Source organism: Perca flavescens, chromosome 17 (assembly GCF_004354835.1).
Source record: "Perca flavescens isolate YP-PL-M2 chromosome 17, PFLA_1.0, whole genome shotgun sequence".
In the NCBI taxonomy this organism is placed as follows: Eukaryota; Metazoa; Chordata; class Actinopteri; order Perciformes; family Percidae; genus Perca; species Perca flavescens.
In genome coordinates, this window is record NC_041347.1 from 32,488,366 (window position 1) to 32,509,755 (window position 21,390).

The window sequence follows — 21,390 nt, forward strand, 5'->3', positions numbered from 1 at the left end:
TGCTGCCTGGTGCGGACGTGTTTGACAGTTATTCACAAATGGGGCCCAGAAGTCGATGAGACTGACCGCTTGTGAGTCAGACGCTGTCTGAAAGTTACCACCGCAGAGTTGTGTCATCATATGTTCGTTGCGTTGATTTCTACGTCCAAATTCACAAGTGTTTATTAGCCCAGGAACAACAGGAATGAATGAACACGTGAAGGGGCAGAAAGCAGACAGTTAAAGCGGGCAATGAACGTGGTGTTGTGAGCGGACCAAAGAGAAGAACAAAGAGGTGAGGTCTCACTCCGACAGCATTTCGGAATCGGACACATTATTATGTGGTTGTGTTGTGGGGGGAAAACTTAATATATTGGATCAATTCACTCTTATTTTTTTTTATTACTATATAACTATATTTACACATCTTTTACAGTAACATGTATTTCCACTTTTATTGTTAAAGTCATGATGACGTATACGTTTTTTTTGTGAAAAAAAAGAAGTAGGGCCTACAGAAAATAATATTTTTATTCAAGCTTCAGTTGACTTATATTATTCTGTTTCTCATTTTAATTTAGTTTATTTGACAATAACGAGGATGACACACAGTCCGTTAACATCTGTAATTCATTAATTAGGCTACCTAGAGAAGAGGATTAGGGCCGCATGAAAAAAAAAAGAAAAATACTCAAATACATTTTTTTCACATGTGGCCCTAATCCTTTTCTGTTATTACCAAATAAACAGCCATAAGTATTTATTTAAACGTAGGCTCAAACGTTTGTTGTTTTGTATTTATTGATTGTTTGTTTATTCAAGTTGTTTTATTGTTCGGCTAAACTTTGTATTTATATTGGCACTGGTGTGTTTGTCATACACATAGTGACGGGACATTCTTATTTTTTTTTAAATCAGGAATACCAACAAAACCGTTTATACTACAACTGTCCAAAGGCCTGAAGAAGCTTGTGTGTGCGGAGCGAGTCAGCCTTGTTAACAAACGATCTTTGAGAGCTAGCTAACACAGCTACCGCTAACAAGCGACAAGCGGAGAGAGAAGACCGGGGGCTGCGCCACGGTCCCTTCCTCGCTCCGGTATGATGACAGGTGACAGCAACATGACCTCCATCGTTCAGAGAATAGCTCGGCAGGCTCTCCTCACCTTCAGGAGTCCGCCCCGGCTCGGCGAAGAGGCCGGTAAATCTTTCCTGGAGAACCGAAGCCAACTGAAGAGCCTGATGACGGAAGTGCGAGCCGCGGACCTGAAGCTCGTTCCTCGGCGTGCCGACAACAACAACGTGTCCCCTTCGCTCCGCGGGCCTCCGGTCACCTACATGCACATTTGCGAGACGGACCAGTTCAGCATGGGGGTGTTTCTGCTGAAAAGCGGCGCCTCCATCCCGTTGCACGACCACCCGGGGATGCACGGCATGCTCAAAGTCCTGTACGGAAAGGTCCGGATCAGCTGCTTTGACCGACTGGACCGGCAGGGCTGCACGCCGGCAGCGCCTCCGCTTCCCCCGGCGCAGAAGGGCGCGCTGCGGCGCTCCCTGCTCCGCTCCACGGACGTCTACACGGAGGAGAGCGGCCCGTGCGTGCTCTCCCCGGACCGGGACAACCTGCACCAGATCGACGCCGTGGACGGCCCGACGGCGTTCATGGACATCCTGGCCCCGCCGTACGACCCGGACGACGACAGAGACTGCCACTACTACAAGGTGCTGACAGAAGCGGAGGTTAAAAACACAGAGCAGAAGGAGGTCTGGCTCCTGGAGATCTCGCAGCCTCCGGAGTTCTGGTGCGGAGGGGAGCCGTACCCGGGCCCGGAGGTCTGCCTCTGATGCCCTCTGACAGACTTACCTTTTCTCCGGCTGCAGGGGCTGGTTTATATGCAGCCGGCCTGTAGTGGCACAAGGCCTGGGGCTTTTGGACTTGGTTTGACAACACTAGGCTGAATAAAGTAGGGCTGATTGATTATGGAAAATATCATAATCACGATTATTTTTGGATGATATTGAAATCAAGATTATTTACCACGATTACTCATTGACTTTTGGAAAGATGTTGCCAATATTGCACCTAAAAAGTAGTGAAACAATTGAACAAATCAACAGTAAAAACACCTTGAACAGTGAAATTTCCCTTCATACTTTACCTATTTGAACATTATTTTATTTATTTTTTTAATTCAGATCACAAGACAAAATAACGTGCAAAATAATTGTTTTTCTCTGATTTCTCTGTCTTTGGACATTGGATATTAGGAGCCAAAAATCGTAATCGCGATTGAAATTTCGATAAATTGCACAGCCCTCGAATAAAGGGTCTCTCTAAAGCAAGTCTGCACGATATGATGGATAATATGCAATTTGAAACTGATATTATTTGCGATAAATAGGCTAAACGAGATGTTAAAGTGTACTGACTTCTGCCTTTCTGCCCAGTGTTCTACTAAAATACAACAAACTGATTGTTGAATTAAAACAAATGAAAGGAAATGATTTCCAAAATTAGGTTATTGAACATTTAATTGAGCACCATTTTAAAAAAAAATAAATAAATAAATACATAAATAAATTAAATTAAAAAAGTGACTATTACATTTTAAAGTGCAGTTTCTACTAAGCACTCCCTCCAGAAAAACCTGATTATGCGATCGCATAATTCAACGCATATTTTATTGCAAAAAATTGCATAAATATCCTGCATATTCCATCGCATTTTTTATGAAAACATGCCGCATAATCAAGGATTTTTGCCCCGCAACAATCCCAAAAAAACGCCGCATTTTTCTGGAAGGACTGACTAAGTCTCTTTCAACTTACTCAAAAAATCTTGAGTGGCTCTCGCGATATGTCGCTGACATTTCGCAACGTGTTTATTGCGCGAGTTGATATCCCGATAAACGATATAAATTGTGCAGCCCGAATGTGAAGCTACCACAGGCCGTTAGAGGGTCCGAATCGGTGCAGAAAAGGTCACCTGATCCTTTTTTAGGGAAACCAAACGGCACAACAAAATAAGCTGATCTCATCGTTGGGTATGGTTAGTTAAATGTTAAAAAGTTAAAATGTAACTCAAGTTTCCATTTCACTCGAGCAACAAATTGGAGCCCTTTTAGGCAATACTAATCCACCGTAATCCCTCTCGGTTTCTCTATTAAGGACATTATTGTCACTACTTTCCCTTTTAATCCACTTGCTGGTTCTCTGTCTTACACATTTCAGGTGTTTACTTTTACGGTTACCCACCGCCAAAAGAGAATAAATCACCTTTTCGGGATACATGTGTCCCTTAATCCTTTAATTCTCTGATGTCATCCGTGTTCATTTGTGGGATTATAACCCGTGAAATACCCCGTGGGAGAAGATGTACGAATCTTTCTGAGTTTAGACAAAACTAAATCTCGGAAAGTGCTGACTGCTGCTGCAAGGGCCTGACTTTGGAGGTCTGGGGGTCATCCCTCCAAAAAGAAGTTTTGAGCATCAAGGACTTCATTTCCTGTATTCGGATACACTTTTACGCACCAGTTTACGGTGGAAATACCTTTTTATTTAGCCTATGTGAAGAAGAAAAACACAGATGACAATTCAAAATGTATCCAAAATCTAATGGAAAGTATGTTGTTGCGTGTCATTGGGTATTTTTAAGTGGGAAATCCTGGAGCTTTCTTAGTGGGTATACTGTGTATCATGTAGAGACTACACCACCGATTGTAACTTTTGGGTACGTTTTTGGGGCATCGAACGCTTAATTTCTTGCATTCTGGTGAATTTGTCGGCAAAGATTTGGACAAAACAAAAATGTTTTTCTTTGCTTGCAGATTACATTGAATTGAGAAAGCCAACTGGTCATTTTTTACAACGGTTACCATTTATCATTCATCATTATGATAAGATATTTAAGGGTGCTAAATTACACCTACCGACAGCTCTAACAAGGAATAGAGAACGGTTGTGATGTTGCTTTGCCACTGAACGCCTCGCGTGTCTCCTAAAATGTCGGTTTATCGGATGGATTTAGTTCAACTAAAGTTGATATTTTGTAAACCGATATTGGAGCATCGATCAGCTGAAGGGTTTAAAAACTACGTAAGCACCAAAAATATGAGCCCTGCATGATGCGAGCAGCAGGCTAAAATAAGACCCTAGGAGTTATTTATTTTTTTTTTTTGCACGAGAGATGCCAAGAAGTGACTAAGTTGATGATGTGCTGGCCCAGGGTGCCGATGCTGCGTTCAAGGAATGTCAGGAAGTCTCAGCTCTGCTGTTTGCATCTCGGTCGGTGCGTCAAGTTTTGGAAACTTGAGCAAGACTTCTGAACAGTTTACTTCAAGCGTGGCACAGCAGTACTTTTAAATAAATAACCTTTTTAAATACACAACATGTCAGCTTTCTGAATCGCATGAAGAACTCGCTGCTGGTTTAAAAACTACACTCTAAGAAATAAATCTGTAACATAACAGGAAAAAGGTGCCGGCAGCTCATTACACGGACTTTGCCCTCTTAATTACAAAACCACATTTTTGTGTGTAGCTGCAGTTAATAACGCAGAACATCTTGTGTTTGGCCGATTATATAAAACTCTCTTATACAAAGCTGTTCAGATAGTAAAAACAATTAACAATAATGTTGTAAAAAGCCCAAAATGTGGGGAAAAAAAGCCCCAAACCTCAAAACGGTGAACTTCTGTGGCAGACAAAAGTTGTCGAAGCACAAATATGACTCATGAAATGAAAACGACAATACAACATGTGAATCACGTTCTATGAAAACAGTTTCTGTTAAAATAGATGGACATACAGTTGTTAATACGCAGATATTTCTTAGTGTAATATTTATTTACTATTTACAGTTATACCAGACTGATGTTATGCCACTGGGGGATTTAAAAATAAAAATCAACTTATCAAACGACCGAACCGCCCGACTCAAATTTGTAGTTCACAAAAACGTCTTAAAACTACATCGATGATTCCCAGTGGCTTATGGTGCGTTCTTTTTGTCCACCGAAGTCGATCTACGAGTCGTTTTCTGGAGTTACGAACCGGAAGTTGTAAAAAGAGCGCGTTAAACATAGTGCTGTATACTGCTACCTATAGACATGTCTCTACAGTCTTATTAGGAGTTAAACATAGTGCTGTATACTGCTACCTATAGAAACATAGTGCTGTATACATGTCTCTACAGTCTTATTAGGAGTTAAACATAGTGCTGTATACTGCTACCTATAGACATGTCTCTACAGTCTTATTAGGAGTTAAACATAGTGCTGTATACTGCTACCTATAGACATGTCTCTACAGTCTTATTAGGAGTTAAACATAGTGCTGTATACTGCTACCTATAGACATGTCTCTACAGTCTTATTAGGAGTTAAACATAGTGCTGTATACTGCTACCTATAGACATGTCTCAACAGTCTTATTAGGAGTTAAACATAGTGCTGTATACTGCTACCTATAGACATGTCTCTACAGTCTTATTAGAGTTTAACATAGTGCTGTATACTGCTACCTATAGACATGTCCAATCTTATTAGGAGTTAAACATAGTGCTGTATACTGCTACCTATAGACATGTCTCTACAGTCTTATTATAAAGCCCTAAAGTACTGGAGTTTATACATTAAACCACGTAAAGTTTATTTAAAGTTTTTTTATGTTCTTTTTCCGTTATAACTGACTGTCAAACTGGAGAATAAAAGAAAGTTATGGGGCATTCATTGTTTGAGTTTGTTCATGTTTCACAAAGAGTTTAACCTGAGCCAGACCGACAACAAAGATAGAAATCATATCACATCCATACAGAGATAGTAGTATACAGCTGTTAAAAAATAATGAAATATATGACACTCTGGTATCGGATCGGTACTCGGTATCGGCCGATACGCAAGTTCAGGTATCGGAATCGGTATCGGGAAGCAAAAAAGTGGTATCGGGCCATCTCTAATGACAACAATGGCTTTAAGCCGAGTCTGGAGCAGAAAGCAGAGCAGTAGCCTAACGTTAACGTTTCATGTATCAAACTGTGAAATATATTTGTGTAATATCTCAATAACTGGGTGAATAGAATCCTAAATGTTACTAAAAATGTTACAAAAATCCATCTTTTCTCCGACTCGTAGTATTTGTGTGACAAAAAGAACGCAACAACCCCGCGGTTATTCGTTTTTCGACACTGATGTGACGTCACACTCGAGCTACTAGTCGCGATTACAAGACAAGAAGAACGCACCGTTAGCTCTGGTTGGCCACCAGGCTTGCAGTACACCGGGGGAAGAAACCCAGTAATTGTGGAAGTTATAATCTACTTTTTTTGGGGTTATTTCCAGACTTCGGATTGCATCTTGAATGCAGCATTAAAATCAGTGTCGCTGAGTCGTCTCTGACTCGCGTCTTTATTTTTTTTTTTTTTTTGTGTGTGTTTTTTAACAGTCTTCCTGCTTCAGGCTTCGTGGCGTTTATTTTTTCTTCCACTCGGAGATGAAGAAGCGGAGGCCGCGTGAATCTCCACGTCTCGCTTTAGAAGACTGAAAGTATATCTGAAGCTGCAGGTTGATTCTCATGCTGCGTTTAGGAGCCTTCCAGCTGTAGACTGGGAAGAGTTTGGTCTTCAGGACTGTTTGTGATCGTATCGCTGACATCGATTGAATGTAAAGGCCGTTGTGTGTGTGTGTGTGTGTGTGTGTGTGTGTGTGTGTGTGTGTGTGTGTGTGTGTGTGTGTGTGTGTGTGTGTGTGTGTGTGTGTGTGTGTGTGTGTGTGTGTGTGTGTGTGTGTGTGTGTGTGTGTGTGTGTGTGTGTGGCAGAAGCATAAAACGGCCTTTAAGTCACTAAAATAAGCTTCTGTTCTTTTACCCCATGAGAAAAGAGAGCAAAGGTTTTTCACTAAAGGTTTGAGAAAAGGTCGAATGAATCCGAAATGAAAAGTGAATTTGAGGGTCTGGTTATAATATAAAGTTTTTTTTATAGAATGAAAGGCGGGATGACTTTCCCTCTCAAGCAGCGCAGATGTGATGCTAAACAAATTAATTTGCTGCTTCAAATTTAGCGCTTTCAGTACGTGACGATATGATTCAATGTATGGGAGCTTTCATTCAAATATCTGTATAGGCGCAATTTAAAATAAATAAATAAATAAATGATGCTTATTCTGACACTAGCGGTGGCATTAAAACACAGCACTCGTAGTCTGATATGTTTGGAGGAACCTGCTTGAAACAGATAATTTAAATTAGGAAAAGAAACTTGCTGGGAGTTAATAAGGAGATCAGTAATACAATGTCGATAATGTTGCATCACTGGGACATCCTGCCTGGGTCCAGGCTGTGATTGTGTGTTCAGTGATCAGTGACTGTATCCATGTATTTTGCCTGTAATGAAGGTTTTTCTGTCCGTTCATATAAAATGTGCTGTTTATTTTGCCTGAACTCTGTTATTTGCTTCAGAATGCTGTGCGATAGATAGATAGATCTATCTATCTATCTATCTATCTATCTATATATATATATATATATATATATATATATATATAATTTATTTATTTATTATAAGATTCTTGGGCCACAGCCCTGAATGTTTTAGGCTTTTAACCCTCGTGTTGTCTTCCCGTCGACCAGGAAGCTTTCTGTTTTTCTGGGTGAAAATTTAAAATACAAACTTTTTTTTTATTTTCTTAACATTTTTATGGTCTTTTTTTAACCTTTTGTCACTTTTCCTGACGGTTTTTGATTGCTTTTTCTCTTCGTTTTAAAGCTTTTCTCTTAATTTTTTTAAGCTTTTCTGCCGTTTTTGAAGCTTTTCCTGACGTTTTTCTCACCATTTCCAAAGTTTTTGCCGATTTTTATTCCTGCTTTTTTTTGACATTTTTGTCACTTTTTTGCAATGTTCTTTTATCTATTTTTTGTATTTATTTTTTCAAATGCTTTGAAATTGTGAAAAAAAACAAAAACTGAACTGATCATTTATTTTAGGCTACTTGTATAGAGCGTTGTAGGGAACCACCCAAGTAAAAAAATATTTACAATTTGGTTTAAAAAAATCTAAATGATGTAGAAGCTTTTTGACAATTGGGACAAATTTGGGGGGGGGAAGCCACGCTGAAGTCGGACCTTTTCCAGCTGTTTCCAGCAGCCCTAAGTCAAAGAAACACTCACATCCTGTTAGGCCTGATTTAATACAATGTTATCAGACCCAAATATCAGCTGGTACACAGTCTGCAGATGTTTATATTAAGATATAATAATAATAATAATAATTATAAAATGCTCTACATGAGATCTGCTGCTGATGTTAATAAATAAACAGACTGTAGATGATCTGTTATCTGAAAAGATTTAGTCTCTCGGACTTCTAAACATCACTATCAGCCACACAGCATGTGTTCTGTACACCAGTGTTTCTCAAATGGGGGTATGTGTAACCCTAGGGGTACTCTGGAGGACTGCAGGGGGTATGTGTCCCCCTAGGGGTACTCTGGAGGACTGAAGGGGGTACTAGTCCCCCTAGGGGTACTCTGGAGGACTGAAGGGGGTACTAGTCCCCCTAGGGGTACTCTGGAGGACTGCAGGGGGTATGTGTCCCCCTAGGGGTACTCTGGAGGACTGAAGGGGGTACTAGTCCCCCTAGGGGTACTCTGGAGGACTGCAGGGGGTATGTGTCCCCTAGGGGTACTCTGGAGGACTGAAGGGGTACTAGTCCCCTAGGGGTACTCTGGAGGACTGCAGGGGGTACGTGTCCCCCTAGGGGTAATCTACAGGACTGCAGGGGGTACTAGTCCCCCTAGGGGTACTCTAGAGGACTGCAGGGGGTACTAGTCCCCCTAGGGGTACTCTGGAGGACTGCAGGGGGTACTAGTCCCCTTGGGGTACTCTGGAGGACTGCAGGGGGTACTAGTCCCCTAGGGGGTACTCTGGAGGACTGGGTACAGGGGGGGGTACTAGTCCCCTTGGGGTACTCTGGAGGACTGCAGGGGGTACTAGTCCCCCTTGGGGTACTCTGGAGGACTGCAGGGGGTACTAGTCCCCTTGGGGTACTCTGGAGGACTGCAGGGGGTACTAGTCCCCCTTGGGGTACTCTGGAGGACTGCAGGGGGTACTAGTCCCCCTAGGGGTACTCTGGAGGACTGCAGGGGGTACTAGTCCCCTAGGGGGGGGTACTAGTCCCCTCTGGAGGACTGCAGGGGGTACTAGTCCCCTTGGGGTACTCTGGAGGACTGCAGGGGGTACTAGTCCCCCTTGGGGTACTCTGGAGGACTGCAGGGGGTACTAGTCCCCCTAGGGGTACTCTGGAGGACTGCAGGGGGTACTAGTCCCCCTTGGGGTACTCTGGAGGACTGCAGGGGGTACAGGACATTTTTTGCAAAATGTTTTTCAGTTCCAAGTCTGTAGTAGCTTCTACTGTCTGTGTTTTTGAAGACTGTCACCTTTTCTTGAAGGTTTTGTCGTTTGTTTTGACCTCTTCTTGCCTTTCTTCCTTTCTTCTTTCTACTCTCGTTTTTTCTTCGAAGTTTTTGTCACTTTTTTTTTTGAAGTTTGTCGCTTTTTGGAATTTTTTTTTTGTCCCTTTTGTCGCCCAAGTGTTGCCTTCTTTCTTTCTACTATGTAAGTTTTTATTGCTGAAGTTTTTGAAGTTTGTGTCTGTTTTATCGAAGTTACTATTTTCGACCTATTCTTGCCTTCCTTCCTTCCTTCTTTCTACCGTCTTTTTCCAAGTTTTTGTCTCCTTTTTCCATCAGCGTTTAAATGTGTTCCAGGTCCAAGGCTGTTGTTTAGTAAATCTATCTCTGACATCGCTGTATTCTTCCTCTTTATATTGACTTTTTCTTTTCTACCAAACATTATTTGCGCTGGTTAGTGGGGTACATGGCTTAAAAACACTTCAAATGGGGGAACATTGTTTAAAAGAGCTTGAGAACCACTGCTGTACAGAATAAGCCTTTAAATCAGACAAATAGCAGATAAAATCCCTCCGATTCAAACACAATAAAAAGTTCATACAAAAATGACATCACGTTGAGTCGGTTCTGAACCAATCAGCTGTTAGATCAGCCGAGAGACAGGCATTTCCCAGCATGCCATGGGTCCGCCTGGGTCTCAAACCTGCGGGCGCCTTGATCTCATGAGGTAATCGTTGCCCACGTGTGCATGACGTCAGAGCAAGTCGGGATCAAGGCACACAGCTCTACCCAGCATGCATTGGGCGGCCATCGCCGGGGATTGTGAGTTTCTGCCTCTCTTTAGGTGGCAGCAGTAAAAATTAAGTCATCCTCCACATTTGTTGTGCTCTGGTTTCAGAATGATGACAGTCGGAGAACAGTTGGATGTAAAGTAAGAATACATGCCGAAAAAAGTCAGAAAAAGCACCAAAAACTTTGCCAAAAAGGTTTTTAAAAAGCCCGCCAAAAGCGTAGAAAAAAAGTGACAAAAATATCGGGGAAAAAGGACAAAATTCTTGAAAAAGAAAAACGAGAAAATGTCGAAAAAAGCGTCAACTTTACCAAAAAAAAAAACTCCCGCCAAAAGCGTAGAAAAAATGGACAAAAACCTTGGAAAAAAACTTTTTCAAAAGCGTCTGAAAAGCAATAAACTCAAAGTTCCTCGCGGCGTTTCCCTGAAACCCTTTGGCAAAGTAAAATCTACTGAATCAAGTTGCCGACTTAAACTTCTTTGCACTTTAAATAAAACTTTATATTTTTGAGCACTGAGAACTATCTTGAGGCAGCGGGAAGTGATCGCACCATTGACCAACAAAAACCTGGTCTAAAGTCAGTAACGCAGCATTTCATTGTTATTTTAACAGAGCATTAGTAAAATGCTCCTAGGATACTATGCTTGTTACACACACAGGGACACACAGCAGCACACACACACACACACACACACACACACACACACACACATGCAGAAGATTACAAATAAAAATATTACGGTGCAAATCCTCCATCATAACAGCAATGCTCCAAGGTCCAAACGCGCCTGGCTTTTAAAGGGAATGGGAGATGATCTCTGATTGGTTGATGAATGGGAGATGATCTCTGATTGGTTGATGAATGGGAGATGATCTCTGATTGGTTTATTGCATGTTAAGCCCAAAACACACCTCTGATTAATGAAGACACTAAGTACAACCCTTTAGGACCAGGCGCCCGGCACACGGACCCTTTTTTACCACCGTCTAACTAGCAAAAGTGGATTTGGACAGGCCCTAAACACACCTGGGCCAGGTGCTCCACTCCGTGTGATTAGATCGTTGAGATCGGGCCCCTAGTTGTCCACAGCAGGACGTTGCATATCTCCACAGTGGCCAATCAGGTTTGTATCGTTCAAACTGCGTTTGAAATGTCTAGCTCCCTTTGTGCTTTTTTTTTCTTCACCCGTGCAGTTTAAACTGCGACGATCTACCAATCTCTTGGACCTTGAGGATGTTCCCAAAATGTTGCGAATAGTTTAGCCTTCTGCTAACTGTAGCTGTGAGCCTTTGGCTATACGGTTAGCAGAAGGCTAAACTATTAGCAACATTTCCTTTCCATCTGTGAAACGCTTTGCCGATATTGACATGTTTTATTGCAGTTTATTATCAGACTCTATTTCAGACAATTTTATTTTTGTGTGATTTACGTTTTTTTTTTTTTTTTTTTTTTTTTTTTTATTATTTTAACACAACATTTCAGACTCTTTGAAAAGTCCATCTTTTTTGGGGGGTTAAAAAGTTGGAGTTGGATCTTTCCCTGTAGGATTTTCTGCCATTAAATCAGGCTTTCACCATCTGCAGGGACGTGCGCCTGCATTTGTATTTGAGCAGCCAATAGGAACGCTCTCTCTCTCTGAAATGACCTGTGATTGGCCAAAGTCTCCTAGATGATCTAAAGCCTGAAAACAGAGACAAGAGAAAATGACTACTAAAAACTAAATGATTATTATGGATGTTTACCCAACAACAAGGCTTTAATATATGCCCCAAATAAAGAGCAGCATCAACGTTTATTTACCTCGACCAGAAGCTTCAGTCCAGCAAAATAAGAGTTTTAGTGCTCGATTTAGTCCTTCATTAAAAAATGATAAAACACAGAAACACTATTTGTTTGTCCAGTTTTTCTCTCTCTTTCTCTGACTCTCTCTCTCTCTCTCTCTCTCTCTCTCTCTCTCTCTCTCTCTCTCTCTCTCTCTCTCTGATTCATCAGGTAGAAATGCTGGTTGTATCAACAGGTCTGTGCATCCAGAACTAAGAGAAACCAAGAGATTATCGGGCTCCAACCCTTCATAAAGTCCCAACATGTTGTCGTGTAATCAGCCAACGTCACCTCACGTCAACACAAGCAGCGCGTTGTTATGAACGGGTTCGTATGATATCGTACGAAAAGTTATGCACACTGAAACATATCATACGGAAACTAAAACTCTACTGTGCCACTGTACCTACTCTGCTGTAGCGTTCCTTTTTATTACTGTTCAACTTCTTTTATTATTTTATTTTACATTCTATTTTTAACTTTATTAATACTGTATCTGTATATGTCTGTATATGCTTTATATATATATATATATTCTTTTTATCCTTCTTATATTTAGAGAACGTGTGACATGCACTCACAACACGGGAAGTACTGGAGTTTATGCACCGATCCGATACCACGTAATCAAGCCCTAAAGAAAATCTACGTTAAAGTAGTTTATTTATGTATGACTGTCAAACTGGAAAATAAAAGAAAGTTCTGTGGCATTTGTGTTTGTTCATGTTTCACAAAGAGTTTAACTTGAGCCAGACAGACAACAAAGATAGAAATCATATCACATCCATACAGGGATAGTAGTATACAGCTGTTAAAACATAATAAAATATATGACACTTTGGTATCGGATCAGTACTCGGTATCGGCAGATACGCAAGTTCAGGTATCGGAATCGGGAAGCAAAAAATGGTATCGGGCCATCTCTAATACGAACCCGTTAATAAGCCGTCGGTCGCCTAATTTCGTACGATATCACACAAACCCGTTCATGAGCGAATGCGTTGAAAACTTTGCTAAACATCTTTTACCCTGAATATCTTTGCAGCTGTGTTGACCCCCGATGACGTAGCTGCTATTTAACAGCGGAGAAGAGGCTGTGGAGACCCCTAACTCATCACTACATTCAATTTTAGACTTACAAGCTGAGATGGTATCATCCTAAATTACATTTTCCTCACTAAAAAAACCAAAATGCTGAAGAGAAAATGTGGAATTGTATCCATCTGTGTGTTTTGAAGGTCCAACCCCCCACTCCTAATTCCACAGTGACTTATTGTATCAACAGGTTTTTATTTAGCTGCATTTAACTGCAGTTGAAACCACCCACAGCGGCGGGAAGCCCGTCCCGTATCGCTCAGCTGTCCTGCAGGATTTTGGTCTCGTCTGCAGCCTGATGTGTAGTTGAATCCCTGAGAATACGGAGCAGCGGCAGTCGACGCGATGCCTTGCCACAGAGCACTGGAGCAAACCATAGCAGCTGAGTTTTAAAGAGGGCCGAAACTAAGCATTATTTCCACTGGATTAGTGGCCTCTAAAATGTCAGAAAACGGAGAAAAATGATGATCAGTGTTTCCCAAAAAGCTCAAGATGACGTACTCAAATGTCTCGTTTTGTCCACAACTCAGAGATATTCAGTTTACTGTCTCAGAGGAGAGAAGAAACTAGAAGAATATTCACATTTAACAAGCTGACATTAGAGAAGTTTTGCTCGTTTTCTTCATAAAAAAATTACTCAAATTGATTAATAGATTATCAAAATAGTTAAAGGTGCCCTGCCACACAAAACCGTTTTTACTTGCATTTTTTGAAATCTGTCAGGTCCATATGTGTTTGTGTTATGTTGTGAAAGTGAAAATGAACTGCTACCTCCTCTGTCAGCTCTAGTCACTGGACATAAATAAGCAGAGAAATCAGACCAATCACAAAAGCTGGTCAGTCTGACATCATACTGCCTGAGCTCATTACTATTCATTAGCTCGCCCAGTTGGGCTGGGTAAAGGATTCTGACAGCCAGGCTCTCATTGGCTAGCTGTTAGCCAATCAGATTCAAACAGCTTAGCATGTTGAATATCAAGGAGAACTGGCACAAATCGAGCTGAGTCTTCCTGCAGGCTTTCTATACCGCGCTAGAATGGATTGAAACAAGGTAACCATGGCATGTTTATCCACAAAAAATGTTACAGAGTCCATGGTAGAACAAAAAAAAATTTAATGTCCGCAACACTGCTTTAAACTCCCATATTTAATATCAATGCAACGTTTCAACTCGTATTAAATATGGGAGTTTAAAGCAGCATTGCGGACATTACATTTTTTTTGTTTACAGTACATTCATTTGTCCTGCACCTGCCAGAAGATGGGATGTGCACACAGTTACTTTTATACATTTAGAGCTTCCATACGTGTGGCAGGGCACCTTTTAAAGAAGAGAACATTGGCACCCTGACACAAACGGCAACCAAACTCCTTTTACATTTCATGCAATTTAACGCCAGAATGTGCAGCTTTGTTTGTGTGGCTGTACTAAATTCTCTTTTAGTTAAGGTGATGAATAATAAAGGCATGACCAAACACATCTTTGTGAACTCTGGGTCAGAGTCTCCCTGATTTATTTAAAAGACATGGCTTCCAAAGAGATTCCTTCCATCTTTTTGTGAAAACGTATATAAACTACAGGATAAGATTTGGGCTCTTTTGGCAGACAGACAGACTGTGGAAGAAGTATTCAGATCCTTTACTTCAGTAAAAGTACTAATACCCCACTGTAAACATACTCTGTTCGAAGTAAAAGTCCTGTATTGAAAATGTTACTTGAAGGTCCAATGTGTAAGAATTTCTCCCATCTAGTGATCATATATCGCAATCAACTCTCTCTCACCACGCAGTTCAAAGTACCTATTCCAGCTACGGTAGCCTTCATGCTTCAAAAAGCCGGTCTCTTGCTCTTTTCAATCTCTTTTTTTCTTTTTCTGGGTGAAGAAGAAGACTCCTGCTCCTGAAATGTGGATTTTGAATACGTGTGGTCCTCCATGTTTCCTTTTTCAAAATTGCCGGGGCCGGGGAAGCTACGGTACCCATTAGCAGCGAAAACGCGAAAGGTGGAGCAGTATGTCCCTTACAGGCTAACGTATTTCAAGATGGGGCATGAATATGGAGCGTCTACCCCAGTTCATGTGAATGCAAATGTAACATGTCAAGCCAAAAGGAATACTTGGAATTGATGGTGGTGGTAAATATTCATGAAAAAAAGGACAAGTTGGTGAACGGGCAACACAGATTTAGATTAATGGAGAACTAAACACTTTACACACTGGACCTTTAAGTAAAGGTCTGTAAGTATCATCAGGAAAATGTAGTTATTAAGTATTAAAAGTAAAGAAGAATCCTCCCATTGTAGAAAGAGTAAAGGATCCAACCAGTTGTGTGTTTAATGGTCTCATCATCTCAGCTGGACTTGTAGCCGTTATATTGTCAGCTAGTTTACTTTAGAATCAAACATCAGATTTTATAAACTACATGTGTTCTGTGTGCAGGAATCTTAATGTGTAAAGTAACTAGTAACTAAAGTAACTAGTAACTAAAGCTGTAACAGATGAATGTAGTGGAGTAAAAAGTACAATATTTCTCTCTGAAATATAGCGGGGTAGAAGTAGAATGTACTGGCGTAAATGTACTTAGTTAAATTCCACCACTATTACTTTTTTAATTCTCCCTGATTTCTTTTTAAAGATATGGCTTCCAATATCCTTCCATCTTTTGTGAAAATGAACTACAGGATAAGATTTGGGCTCTTTTGGCAGACAGACAGACAGACAGACAGACTGTGGCAGGAGCATCGGTGGAAGAAGTATTCAGATCCTTTTACTTCAGTAAAAGTACTAATACCACACTGTAAACTTAGTTACACTCCACCACTGTGGTTGGAGCTGATCCGTGTTCGGGTTCAGAAAGTTTACGTTCAGCAGCATCGGGGGCATGCGCAGTGGGGACGTTAGGACGCGGAGGACCTTTTCTCTTTCTGCCGGAGGTGGATCTTCATGTGCCTCCTCCTCTCGTCACTCCGGGCGAACTTCCTCCCGCACTGCTCGCAGGAGAACGGCTTCTCCCCGGTGTGCGTGCGGATGTGCGTGGTGAGGTGGTCGCTGCGGCTGAAGTTCCTCATGCAGATGCGGCACTGGAACGGTTTGTGCCCGGTGTGGATGCGCAGGTGCCGGCTCAGCTCGTCCGACCGGGAGAACCTGCGGTCGCAGCCCTCGGCCGGGCACGGGTACGGCCTCTGGTGCACGGGCGTCTTGCTCGGCCGGTTCGGGTACTTCCTCGGCCTCAGGATGGGCCTGAGAGGGAGGCTCTGGTGGCTGGGGAAAGCCGCAGACATGGGGCCGTCCGCGGCGGACGTGGGCGCGCCGAGCGTAAAGTTCCTGATGGTGTTGAGAGGAGTGAGAGGCGGAGGCACACGGAGGGAGTCCAGCGGGTACGGGAGGGATTTCCTCTCCGGGATTAAAGCCGCGTGGATGTCTCTCTGGCAGCTCTGCTGGTAGAAGCCCCCGTACTCGGGCATGATGGAGAGCAGCGCGGCGCCGTCTACGGTCGGTTTGGGCGCCGGGTTGTAGGATGGAGGTCCGTGATAGGACACGGCGCAGGTGGACGTGGCTAGATACCCCCCTGCGGACTGGTCCGGGTACATGTCCCCGCTGCAGGAGTAGGAAGGGGCCGGGTGAGTGTAAGGGTGGGGGTGGGGGTGGGGGTGAGGGGTCACGTACATGTGGCTGATGTCCGGATGGCTGTGCGCCATGCTTACTTCCCCCGCGTCTCCTTCTGCGTAAATATCCGGCGACGCCGAACAGGATTCGGACACTGCGTCGGGCCCCGGGGTGCCAATGTCAGCCCTGATCACGTCGATGAAGTCCTCCGGTGTCCACGGTCCTCCCGCGCCTCTGGAGTCCACCGAGAACTTGCCCGTAAACGCCACGGAGTGCGTGCGTAAAGTTGCACCGTACTGCGTCAAGTCGCCGTGGAGACAGAGCTCAGCTGCGCCTCTCCCCTCGAACAGAAGATCACCTGAAAAATACCGAAAACACACTCGGTTAGAAGATCAGCTAAAGGATCATAACAAGAGCTGTAACGACTCATCGATTAGTTGTCAACTATTAAATTAATCGCCAACTGGATTTGAGTCATGTTTTTTATGGAAAACTGTTTTTATTTTGTTGTATGGTCTTGAATATTGAAGTTATTGTGTCATATTTTCATGATTTTAGTTTGAGTGGGTGGTGGTGATGATGAAGGGGGGGGTGTTAACTGTATGTTTGTATTGTGTTTGTAACTAACTATTTTGATAATCGATTTGAGTCATTTTTTAATGAAAAAAGTAATAAATTATCTGATGTCAGCTTGTTAAATGTGAATATGTTCTAGTGTCTTCTCTCCTCTGGGACAGTAGACTGAATATCTTTGAGTTGTGGGTAAGACAGGACATTTGAGGACGTCATTTTGGGACTTTTTGGGAAACACTGATCCACATTTTTCACCGTTTTCTGACATTTCAGAGACCAAAAACAACGCATCCATTCATCCAGAAAATAATCCACACATTAATCGACAACGAAAAATACTCATCAGTCGCTGCCCTAAATATCAGCCATCATTCCTCTCGTGACACGGATCTTAACATCTCCTTAAACGCATCACCTCGCCACGATTGAGTTGACTTTTCATTCAAGACATTTTCATGCAAATCCGAGTCAGATTTGTCTCTGCTTTTCACCCCAAAAACACCATTTTTTTTTATAGAAGAAAACGCCACAGACTCTTACCGCTTTCATTCTCACCGGGGTTCCCTTCGTGCTCAACAGCCTCTTCTTTAAAAACAACCATCGGCCCCTGCGCCGCGGACACATCTTTAGGACGGTCATCCACACTTCTGCCGAGAGACGCCGACACGTCCTGCGCTACTTTAGCAGACATTCCGGAGAATCGGGCGACTCGAGTGAAGAACTAGGAGTCAAATCTTCTCTTTCTGCCTAACTAACTAACTAACTAACTAACTAACTAACTAACTAACTAACTAACTGACTGACTGACTGACTGACTGACTGACTGTCAAACATTTTTGTTCCGCCTCTCATCTTCTGGTAGCCTAAACAGCTCCCTGGATGCTGCAGTAATAGGCTATAAAGGGAATCTCTGGGTGTCCCGGTGCGTCATTCACCAAATATGGACTTGGGTTATAAAAAAAAAAAAGAAGAGGAAACTCCAGAAAACTGGTGGAGCTCACCGTGACGATGCGTGGAAAGAAAATTAGAATTACATGTTGAGAGTTTATCCCAATAACGCAGAAAAACAGGGGGGTTGTGTCTCTCTCTCTATATATAATATGTTTGTCTTTATCGCTACAGCAGTGTCTCTGTGTGTGCTTATGTGTTGTTGATGCGTCCTAATGTGTGTCTATGCACTTTTTTTACCTTTTATACACAGTGTAATGTTTTTCTCATGCCATCAACCTGCCAGTTGTCCTGATCTGGACTAGTGGTTGTGTCATTATAATTGTCTATGCCTTTATGTCTTTCTTGCTGTATGTGTATTTGTTGTGTTGCTGTAGCGTATCTATTGTTTTAAGCCATCGACCTGCTATAGGGACAGCAGATGAATATGAGCCTGTATGGCTGAAAATCTGGCACATTTACATGTTGGACTCTGTAATGTGCGTTGTCCCTTTTAAATAAAGAAACCTAAATGTGATTTTAACGGGTATTGACTGTCTATGAATGCATCTCTGTAATTGTGTGTTTGTGTAGGCCTAATGAGCACACTGCGCCAAATGTCTATACACTGTGAGAAAGAAATAATCCGTAGAGAAACAGAGAATGTCCCGGCAGAAACGTATCAGTAGCCTCCGTTTTCCGTTAAGTCTACGGACATTTCTGTTCATCCTCCCAAAAAAATCCGGAAAACTTTGTAGAATCACAGAAGATTCCTTCATATATTTACACATTAGGACGGATTTCTACGGACGCATGATGATAATAAAGTATTGAATATGGTAGACTATATATTGAACTCGCAAAACGTGAATTCTTCGGCTTTTATTTGAACATTTAGCCCGAACAGGGACGTATAGGCCTATAGGTTTGGTTCCAACACCCGACCCTTCATTTCCTGCATTTCCTGCATATAGTGTGTTTGTGTGTGTATATGTGTGTGTGTGTCTGTGTGTGTATATAGTGTGTGTTTGTGTGTGTGTGTGTCTGTGTGTATGTATATAGTGTGTGTTTGTGTGTGTATAGTGTGTGTATGTGTCCGTTTGTATTTGTATTTTTGTGTGTGTCTGTGTGTGTATATAGTGTTTGTATCTGTGTGTGTGTCTGTGTGTGTATATAGTGTTTGTATCTGTGTGTGTGTGTGTGTGTGTGTGTTGTATTGAAAGAGTTATGTTTTACCTCTTTTGGGGAATGCGTTGTCTTTCATATTTTTTGAAGGGGGACAAATCTACGTCATCTAAATATTGGAGGGGGGCGGAGCACAAACATCAGCACGTGCTTGCATGCTGCTTTGATGTAAATGGGTGGAAGAACAAAACTCTCCATGACTCGGAATTCCGGTCCCACTTTCTCCATAAATGGCTTCTCCGGTGAGGTGAGAGTCTCTTGCGCTGCTTATATGGCTGCTATCCGGGTATTAAAAATGGTGTGTTGCATTGTGTGTGTTTTTGTCCTTGTGCCAGCTGAGCCCACACACAGAGCGCCGGGCTCCTCCGATGCCTCATCAGGAGCAGAGTCCTGCTCGGAGTCCGGCTGAGAGACACTAATCACGGATTCATTGGTTAGCCTTCACGGTGTCTCTTGATGTTCCGAAATAGATTCATAATTTAATTTGGATGAAGATGTAAAACACACGTGGAGTTTAGAAGCACGTAGACGGACGTACGGGAGGGGGGGGGGTCGGGTGGTAAGAAAGCCCCCCTCCCTCCCTCACTGCCAAAGGTCCAGTATTTTTAACGTTAATAAAGCCTATAGTCTGTATCTGTGTGTGTGTGCGTGTTTGTATCTGTCTGTGTGTGTGTGTGTGTGTGTGTGTGTGTGTGTGTGTGTATAGTGTTTGTATCTCTGTGTGTGTGTGTGTGTGTGTGTGTGATATAGTGTTTGTGTCTGTGTGTGTGTGTGTGTGTATAGTGTTTGTATCTCTGTGTGTGTGTGTGTGTGTGTGTGTGTGTGTGTCTGTCTGTGTCTCTGTATGTGTGTGTGGATATAGTGTTTGTGTCTGTGTGTGTTTGTATCTGTGTGTGTGTTTGTCTGTGTGTGTTTGTATCTGTGTGTGTGTTTGTCTGTGTGTAGGCCTATATTGTGAAGTATCTGTGTGTGTCTGTGTGTATATAGTGTGCGTGTGTGTGTGTTTGTGTGTGTCTGTGTGTATATAGTGTGTCTGTGTGTGTTTGTATCTGTGTGTGTGTGTGTTTGAACTGAAAAGGTGGTACAAGGTGGTGTGTGTGTTTGTGTGTATATAGTGTGTGTGTCTGTGTGTATATGGTGTGTGTGTGTGTGTGTGTGTGTGTGTGTGTGTGTGTGTTTGAACTGAAAAGGTGGTACATGATCTTTGGTAAGCAATTTGACAACATTGTAGTAAATATTTTCGGTGCATCAAAAAGCGTGCTCGTTAAGATACCAGCAGACAAGCTTGAAGAAGTTAAGGAGAAAACACAAGACTTTCACCCAGGAAACAGGTGTTCATGTCCTGGAGAAGTTAAGGAGAAAACACAAGACTTTCACCCAGGAAACCGGCGTTCATGTCCTGGAGAAGTTAAGGAGAAAACACAAGACTTTCACCCAGGAAACAGGTGTTCATGTCCTGAAGAAGTTAAGGAGAAAACACAAGACTTTCACCCAGGAAACAGGTGTTCATGTCCTGGAAGAAGTTAAGGAGAAAACACAAGACTTTCACCCAGGAAACAGGTGTTCATGTCCTGAAGAAGTTAAGGAGAAAACACAAGACTTTCACCCAGGAAACAGGTGTTCATGTCCTGAAGAAGTTAAGGAGAAAACACAAGACTTTCACCCAGGAAACAGGTGTTCATGTCCTGAAGAAGTTAAGGAGAAAACACAAGACTTTCACCCAGGAAACAGGTGTTCATGTCCTGGAGAAGTTAAGGAGAAAACACAAGACTTTCACCCAGGAAACCGGCGTTCATGTCCTGAAAAGGAGAAAACACAAGACTTTTGTTCATGTCCTGAAGAAGTTAAGGAGAAAACACAAGACTTTCACCCAGGAAACAGGTGTTCATGTCCTGGAAGAAGTTAAGGAGAAAACACAAGACTTTCACCCAGGAAACAGGTGTTCATGTCCTGAAGAAGTTAAGGAGAAAACACAAGACTTTCACCCAGGAAACAGGTGTTCATGTCCTGAAG

The 21,390-nt window shown here is 42.4% G+C and overlaps 2 protein-coding genes across 4 annotated transcripts; one reads left to right on the forward strand and one right to left on the reverse strand.

Moving 5' to 3' along the window:
• Window positions 1-12,628, forward strand: adob (2-aminoethanethiol (cysteamine) dioxygenase b). Of its 3 annotated transcripts, XR_003694769.1 has the most exons (4): window positions 1-274; window positions 898-1,700; window positions 12,189-12,319; window positions 12,552-12,628. XR_003694769.1 is itself a non-coding variant. In XM_028604069.1 (3 exons), the coding sequence occupies exons 2-3, from the start codon at window positions 1,080-1,082 to the stop codon at window positions 12,206-12,208; spliced, it is 666 nt and encodes a 221-aa protein (XP_028459870.1). In that variant the 5' UTR covers window positions 1-274; window positions 898-1,079; the 3' UTR covers window positions 12,209-12,275. The 3 variants fall into 3 exon arrangements, 2 of the variants coding, with proteins under 2 accessions (XP_028459870.1, XP_028459869.1); XM_028604069.1 differs by lacking the exon at window positions 12,552-12,628 and having other exon boundaries at window positions 12,164-12,275; XM_028604068.1 differs by lacking the exons at window positions 12,189-12,319; window positions 12,552-12,628 and having other exon boundaries at window positions 898-2,119.
• Window positions 12,629-15,563: 2,935 nt separating this feature from the next.
• egr2a (early growth response 2a) lies at window positions 15,564-16,711 on the reverse strand. Its single transcript, XM_028603953.1, has one exon. It carries the CDS (start codon window positions 16,674-16,676, stop codon window positions 15,984-15,986), a length of 693 nt encoding a protein of 230 aa, XP_028459754.1. The 5' UTR covers window positions 16,677-16,711; the 3' UTR covers window positions 15,564-15,983.
• Window positions 16,712-21,390: the final 4,679 nt, after the last annotated feature.